At 31.2% G+C, this 7,541-nt stretch overlaps 1 protein-coding gene and 1 long non-coding RNA gene across 2 annotated transcripts in view; both read right to left on the reverse strand.

Annotated features, from left to right (window-relative positions):
- LOC108915601 (ERI1 exoribonuclease 2) overlaps nt 1-4,381 on the reverse strand; it is a 10,426-nt gene extending 6,045 nt beyond the window's left edge. The window contains exon 1 of the mRNA XM_023456555.1: nt 4,200-4,381. Within this exon, the coding sequence (XP_023312323.1) occupies nt 4,200-4,222 (23 nt within the window). The 5' untranslated portion in view covers nt 4,223-4,381. The remainder of the gene's footprint in view (nt 1-4,199) is intronic.
- A 2,083-nt stretch (nt 4,382-6,464) lies between these two features.
- LOC111692512 lies at nt 6,465-6,681 on the reverse strand. Its single transcript, XR_002763256.1, has 2 exons — nt 6,642-6,681; nt 6,465-6,579 (listed from the first exon to the last, which is right to left on the reverse strand). It is a non-coding gene; the product is annotated as an uncharacterized LOC111692512 (long non-coding RNA).
- Nucleotides 6,682-7,541: the final 860 nt, after the last annotated feature.

Consider the following 7,541-nt stretch of genomic DNA (forward strand, 5'->3'; position numbering starts at 1 on the left):
TATGAGGGGTAGGTCTTCCATAAGGGTTTTTTGGGTGGCTGAAAAGTTGCAATATATCATAAATCATTTGAAAACCAATAAAAAGTTTATAATTCAACATATGAATACCATTAAAACATCTCAAGCTTTCAATAATATTTTTTTGTTTATTTTATTATAAGGGATAGTTTTTAAGGGTTGCAACATTGTAATGAGTCGTAAGCTTTCTAATGAATAACAAAAGAAATGCAATACATTGTAAATGCACCAAAAGAATATTTTAAACGGTTAAAACCTTTTTTTTCTTTTGTTGGGCCTGGAATAGTCCGGTCAAAATAGACATTTCAAATAACGAAAATTCCGACAGAGCTAAATTTTGGTGGAGACCTTGGGTACACCATTAGAAATAAAGTGTCAAAAGTCCCCATCGATCCCATGCGTGCTAAAAAAGTTATTTGGGGTCAAAGGTCAAAATTTGAGGTTATTTGGATTTTTTTCAAAAACTGTAAGTTTAATAAAAAAAGTAGCTCAGAAAAAAATTATCTACAAAATAGTCCTTATACTTTTTTTATATATCGCCATTCTTACAGTTGAAGGAGTCACGTTCTACATGATATGCACACATTTCCACACCACCTGTGAGGTAGTGTACTTTGGCGCGTTTTTGTTTTTTTAACGTAGTTTCCCTGGTAGGCCTACTCCAGGAACTGTTATGACGAAATTTTCAGGGACAATACTCTTAACTGCATGATGATTATTGAGATATTGGTTATTGACTTTAACTGTAGTTCTGATTTCTTTTGATATTTTAATCTGATTTATACTCTTCAAAGGACTTCAACAGTCACGTCTTCTTCGATCTCTTCTTCTTCTTGCTGGATGTTCATAAATTGTTCAAATGAAGATGAATCAGCTGTCTCTTCATCGAAATCAGATGAATCTTCGTCTGTTGTATTTAATTGGACATTTGAGCAAGACTGGCTTTGACAATTAGTACACGCTGGAGAACACAGTAACCCTACTCTTCTACAGCCACATTTAGCACTACAACCTTTTTTGCAATTGAAAAAAATAGTGTTTAGGAGTTTTTCCGGAGCAGATGGGAGTAAAGTTTCAATCGGTTCCAAAGTATTATCTGTTAATTTCCAACACCAGTCTTCTGGGTTCAGTTGATTGCCTAGCCATGTCTGAACTTGATAGTATACTTGATACAAGTGTTGATTAGCAGAAGCCGATGTTGGAGGAAGACAAGATAGTTGTGCTTGTTTCTTGTTTCGTGTATATTTTATAAAAGTTTTTACAATAGAGTAGCCAGATGTTATTCACTGCCATGCGGGTAGAGGGGATTGACTAAAGGACTGAGTTTCTTTTGAGTGTATATTCTCAAAATAATATAGTTTATACATATAAGACACAAATAGGCATTTTTACTTGTATTAAGTGTATCGATGGGGACTTTTAACACTTTAATTTCTAATGGTGTACCCAAGATCTCCACCAAAATTTAGCTCTGTCGGAATTGAATCTTTAAAATACGTAAATCTGCGATTTTCGCCTTTTTTTCGTACAAGCGTACGATTTGGGAGTTTTCACCCCCAAATAGAAAAAAACACACATCTAGACAATATAACTTTTTAAGTGGGGGGGTCAGATCAGCTTGTATGCAAATTTTCAGGAAAATCCATGCTATCCGAAAAAATTGGGAGTTTTACATTATTTTCGCCTTCAGTGACTGGACTACGAGTAGAACGAACTTTTTTGTAGCTGCCTCGATAAAAAAAAGTTGAATTATTTCAACATTCATTTTCAAAAATAAATGAATATTTCTAAATTTTTGAAATATCAAAAGGGTGTCATTAAAATATTAGATTAGTAATTCCAAGAAAGTAGTAATATGAAATTTCACCTTTTATAAAAAGCAATTATGGACATAATTATTTTAGGTATTTTAAGTTATAAAATTCTGCTAGATATTATTGAATATTATTTTCTTGATTTCATACAGGATGTTGGGATTTTGGAAACATCTACAATTCTAAAGTTATAATACCTACCTACCAAGTAGACATTAGGAATAACTCTGTAGTCCATAATTTAATAACAGGAAAATACAGAAAAATGTGACCTGTGTGCCCTATAGCACTTTGACCCACTGAATCCAAATGTAATCAGAATTCCCAGATCAGTTCCTGATGTTTTGACCCCAATATCAAGACACTCCTCTAGAAAGGCATTTTCGAGATTTCAAACTGATCTGCGAGTAATCAGTGATTCGAAAAACATTTGAATTCATGATTTCATTGCACCATAATCCTATAACTCTGTAGCTTATTATAATTACAAAACTTTGTAGGAATATGGATCTCGTTCATCTGGAGTTCAAAACAACAGGACTGATTTGGCAGGCTTCCATGCATAACCTAATACCCTAGATGTGCGAGAATGTATAATCACAAAACTCTGAAGATCGAGCCAGTAGTCCTATAATCCTTTAACTGATCTGGGAATTCCAACAGATTCGGCTAGTCAAAATATTATGGGATATATCGATCTAATCAACAGCTCAAACCAGTATTTTTGGCAGTGTTTAATTTATTAATCAATCTATAGCTGCAATTATAAGACCAGCCAGCTAAATACAATATGAAGTGATGTAATTATTTTATTTGCAAAACAATTGAAATTTCATAATTTACCTATGTCTTTATGTCTTCCTTGGAAGTTTGGAACTCCTAACTATCCCTTAAAGAAGCACTTCAATCGAATGTGAATTGGTCCAGCGCAAATTGCAGGTTATATGGACATGATGGCGAGAATTCCATATACGGAGTGATTCACAACTTATCCAAAAAAATTTGGGAATAGATGCGGCATGAGAAATGGAGTCAATGTCGTAAAATTTTTGTAAAATCCTTATAGTTTCCGAGAAAAAAATTATAAGTTGTAGTACTTTCAACCATCACATAGATGGGCAACTGTAGTCTCTAGCGTTATTCCTAATACGCGTGGAGAACCATGTGGCCTCAGCGATTCCGACTACTGAAATTCATTTTTACAGAAGACGCCATAATGTTTACAATAGTTTTTTAGTAGTTAGTGTCAAAAATGGCTTGCGTGTGTAGACGCGGAGTATATGGATGTTGGTGGACAAAATTTTGAACAGTTGTAACATCAGGTATGCGAAATTATTTTATTATTTAAACCACAAATTAATTTAATTAATTAATAATAACAATAGCCGTAAAAGCAGTTGAATAGTGGACTAGTTTCCAGTGCCGTGCAGAAGTATATTTTTAAATCATTTTCGAACTGCCCTTTTTCATTTTTTGTGAGAGTCCCCTGTACATCCAGATTTTTTTTGATAAGTTCTGAATCCCCCTGTATTTCCTCTATCATTGTGCGTTCTTATAGGTAGAAAGTCAAATACTGGGCATATCTCTGGACATTTAACNTTAATCAATCTATAGCTGCAATTATAAGACCAGCCAGCTAAATACAATATGAAGTGATGTAATTATTTTATTTGCAAAACAATTGAAATTTCATATTTACCTATGTCTTTATGTCTTCCTTGGAAGTCTTGGAACTCCTAACTATCCCTTTGTGAGATTTTTAAGATTTTATAAGTTAGGGTGACTTTTCTTCTAAGCACTTGTAATTTTTCCAAAAATTAAACACTGTATATAACATAAACAAAGCAGCAACATTTTTAAGAATTTAAAAACAAGGAAGCCATTTTCTCAAATTACAAAAAAAATTTCCTCTTCACGTAAATAGACTTGATTTGTATTACACTTTTATTAAAATATTACATCACAAATTTTAAAAAGTGTATTCTCAAAATATTTTTTTTAAAGAAGTTTATTCATTTTAAAATCAATTTAAACAAATGTTAAAGTACCTATTTATTGCAATAAATGTGAGGCAATAACAGAAAAGAAATTTGTATAACAAGATAATAATAAACGAAATAAAAAAAACTGTCACAGTAACTAAAAATGCCACAAATAAATACAAAACAAAAATAAAATCATTACAGAAAATATTAAAAATGAGTTTATTTTACATATCAACTGAAATTTCCAGTTTCCATTATTGAACATAAAACTGCTAAATTTTAAACTTGGACTGTTTTCATAACCTTAATAAAGCATTTAATATCAAAATATGGGCTAATAGGTACACATTCATCAATCAGACACTAATAAAAAAATACTCACTTAGCTACATTGAAAATATTCATCCTTTTGACAGTTTTGACACAGCTTAATAATATATTTTGACTTCTAAGTTCTACCCAGGGAGACTACACAAGAGGTGCGTTTTGTTGGATCAATCCCAGATTTATTGGATTCTTTAGAATGACTTTTATCAATAAAACCAGGGAGACTAGATAAGGAGCACGAACTCATACGGGAAAATTGACAAAATTTGTCCAAGAAATGGCAGAAGTTGGGGTGGCGCTAGTGTTCCATATGACCCAAATGAATGTAGCTTCATAAATACGAGTGAAGTAAGCAAATAACCAATTTTATTTTATTTATATTGAGTTTAATAGATATATTGGGGAGCGGGGAGGTATACTAACCTAAAAACTAGAAGTCAAGTCAATAATTATTACAATTTGTTTTTATAAATGGTAAATAAAAAGTTTCGAAAATAATTTAAATATGGTAATAGTATGTGAAGTGAATGACTGTCAACAGATTTAAAATAAAACAGTACGTTTGTGATCTGCATTTTCAATCTAATGATGTCCAGCAGTTCTATATTACAACTTGACCGAATAGTGGGTTAATATTATGGCAAAAGGTCGAATAATTCGGAAGTTGGAAGCAGCTTCTTTGATTCTTAATACGGTAGAGAAATTTTTAAATAGAAAGATTTCATAAGTGAAAATATTGTATAATTGAATGATGCATTGTTTCTTTATATATTTTGCAGCAGCATCAACAGCAAGAGCATCCGCTACACCAGCAACAACAGGTGCAGCAGCTACAACAAGAGCAACAGTTACAACAACAACAACAACAAGAACAGCAAGTAAATCAAGAGCAATTAAGTTACGATGAGATTATACTAGAAAGTGAGCATCCTGTCCTGTATAATCTAATAAAAGAAAAGTTCTGTTGACGTGTGATGAGGTCTCGACAAAGCAACTATGAATATGTTCACATAATATTGACAATAGCAACAAAGTATACTTTATTTATTTCTACATATTCTTGTAATTTATATTACGTGCATAAATAATTAAATTCGTATCTTTCATATAATTCTTGCTGGTGACATCGCTATTATCATTACTGAATTGAATAAATCATTTCCAATTAGTTGCTGTTTCTTTCCTGTTAGTAAAAAACTGATTGAAATTCAGATATCATATAAAATTTAAAGAGAGGATACGTGTAGTAATTGATGCTGATCGATCTGTATTGGTAATTGACTACTTTTACTAAATATTTAAACATGGAAATCAATTGCTTCATGAACAAAATGAAATTTTAAGAAGATAGACTGACACGTATTACTTATTTTTAAGTTGTTTTATTTGTAATATATATTTACTTTGTTACTTGTTTGTTATGAATAAATATTTATTTTATTTTAATTAGGCACAAATAATTTCGTTTTTTTGATTCAATTAATAAAACATTGAAATCTTTGGTAGATAAACATTTTATTTTTACAAAATATGTAACAAAAATATAGAACATTGCTAAAATATTTCTTTATAATACCTTATTAATTTTGGTCTATACTCTACCTTGAAATAAGTCATGGAACCATGTTACGTTCGAATTAAATCAACAATTTTACGAAAGTAGAATTAAATTTTACAGCAATTTTAAAATATATACCCAGAAAACTAATCGATTTTAAACAGTTATAAAATATTTAGATTACCTAGTTTTTGTGACCTTTATAATGGAGTACCTATATTTTGTTAAAATTTTGGTATCAATTGGTTATGTTGTTTTAAGCTTCTTGACATTTTGAGAAGAGAGCGATATGACTCTCGAAGCATTGAGAAGTCTAAACCGACAACATGGCAATCAGCTTAGAAATTGTCCAACCATAATTTATCGACTTTCCATAGTCAGTTTTCAGTTACACTATAATATAGTATATTATTGGTTATTCAAAAAAAATATGGATTGTGATATACTCTATCTTATATGAATTCCTTTCCCATCAATTATTCCTATAACCTGCTCTGGAAATTCATATTGGGCAAAATATTGTTCGATTACAACTGCCTCATTATCTCGGCCATTCTATAATTTATGGAGACAAGTTACTTAGCAAGTATGTAACTTTTCTGGTTGTTGTAGAGCTTAAGGCAATGCAAAATTTACCAGAATCATGGGTGAAATAATTAGAAATGGCAAATTTTTCTTCAATTCTGTTAGCTACTTCCCATATGCTAACATGGAAATGTTAAAAAAACTTGGCCACTATATTCAGGTACAATAATTTCAAAGTAGTTCTTATTTTTTACTCTATCTGTTTCTTAGAATAAATCTATTTCATCACCACTCTCAAGCTGGACAATGCGTCTAATAAGTCATCTGAATCACTGGACTCAAAATCGGACATCTGTAATATTTTAAAAAGTTTATTTAAAACACCGAGTTTTTTTATATTCTATTTTTTATTACCACAAGTAAAAATTCCATATTAATAATACAAGAATTACTATTTTTTTAAAGGCAACTTCCTGTATAAAATGTGACTATTTTTTACTAACATTAAACTAAAATCTTTAACAAAGTAATTATCAAAAACATAAACCTTACTTATAGGTTAATATTAACAAGATCACGTCATAAATTCCTTGAAAACTAGTTTCTTTCTACGAACACCAAATTCTTCTCATAAAGCTAATATTTTTTATTATCTATTTAGTTTAATTACAGTCCGGAATGACATATTTTCATGATTTATATAATTCAAAGTAGCTTACATTATTTATTTTAAAATTTTTAACACATTACAAAAATGACATGATTGATTTATAATTCAAACTGCCGCTTTTTATCTCCCCTCTCTACATATGGGACATATGGAACACTAGCGCCCTCTTATTTTTGTAAGATTTTTGTTTACATGGAGTTCGGGCTCCTTGTATAGTCTCCATGAATAAAACGATTCGAATCAAATCTGACATAAACAGATGCCGACTCAACGGGCAACGGGCCAATGCCACAGAAGATAAAATCTTCTGTGTCAATGCTACACCAGCTACCTAAGAAGTACTAAGAACCATAGAAAATATAGTACTAACGTTAGTACTATATTTTCTATGCTAAGAACCTAAGTAACCTAACCTCAGTCCTCACAAATTTGATCACCCCACCACTTAATTCTAATAATTCCGTCTCAAACTACAGAAGCAAAAGTTGCAATTGGATTCAGAATATCCTTGCAATAAAACGCTCATTCTGCATAGTTCAATTCCGGAATCAATCCAACAAAACGCACCTAATGCGGCGGCTACACGACACGCGCCAATATTCCATGGCTAGAAATTGGCCTCAATGATTTGGGATCGAGGGGGA

This window comes from Anoplophora glabripennis, unplaced genomic scaffold, assembly GCF_000390285.2.
Source record: "Anoplophora glabripennis isolate ALB-LARVAE unplaced genomic scaffold, Agla_2.0 scaffold1752, whole genome shotgun sequence".
Taxonomy (NCBI): Eukaryota; Metazoa; Arthropoda; class Insecta; order Coleoptera; family Cerambycidae; genus Anoplophora; species Anoplophora glabripennis.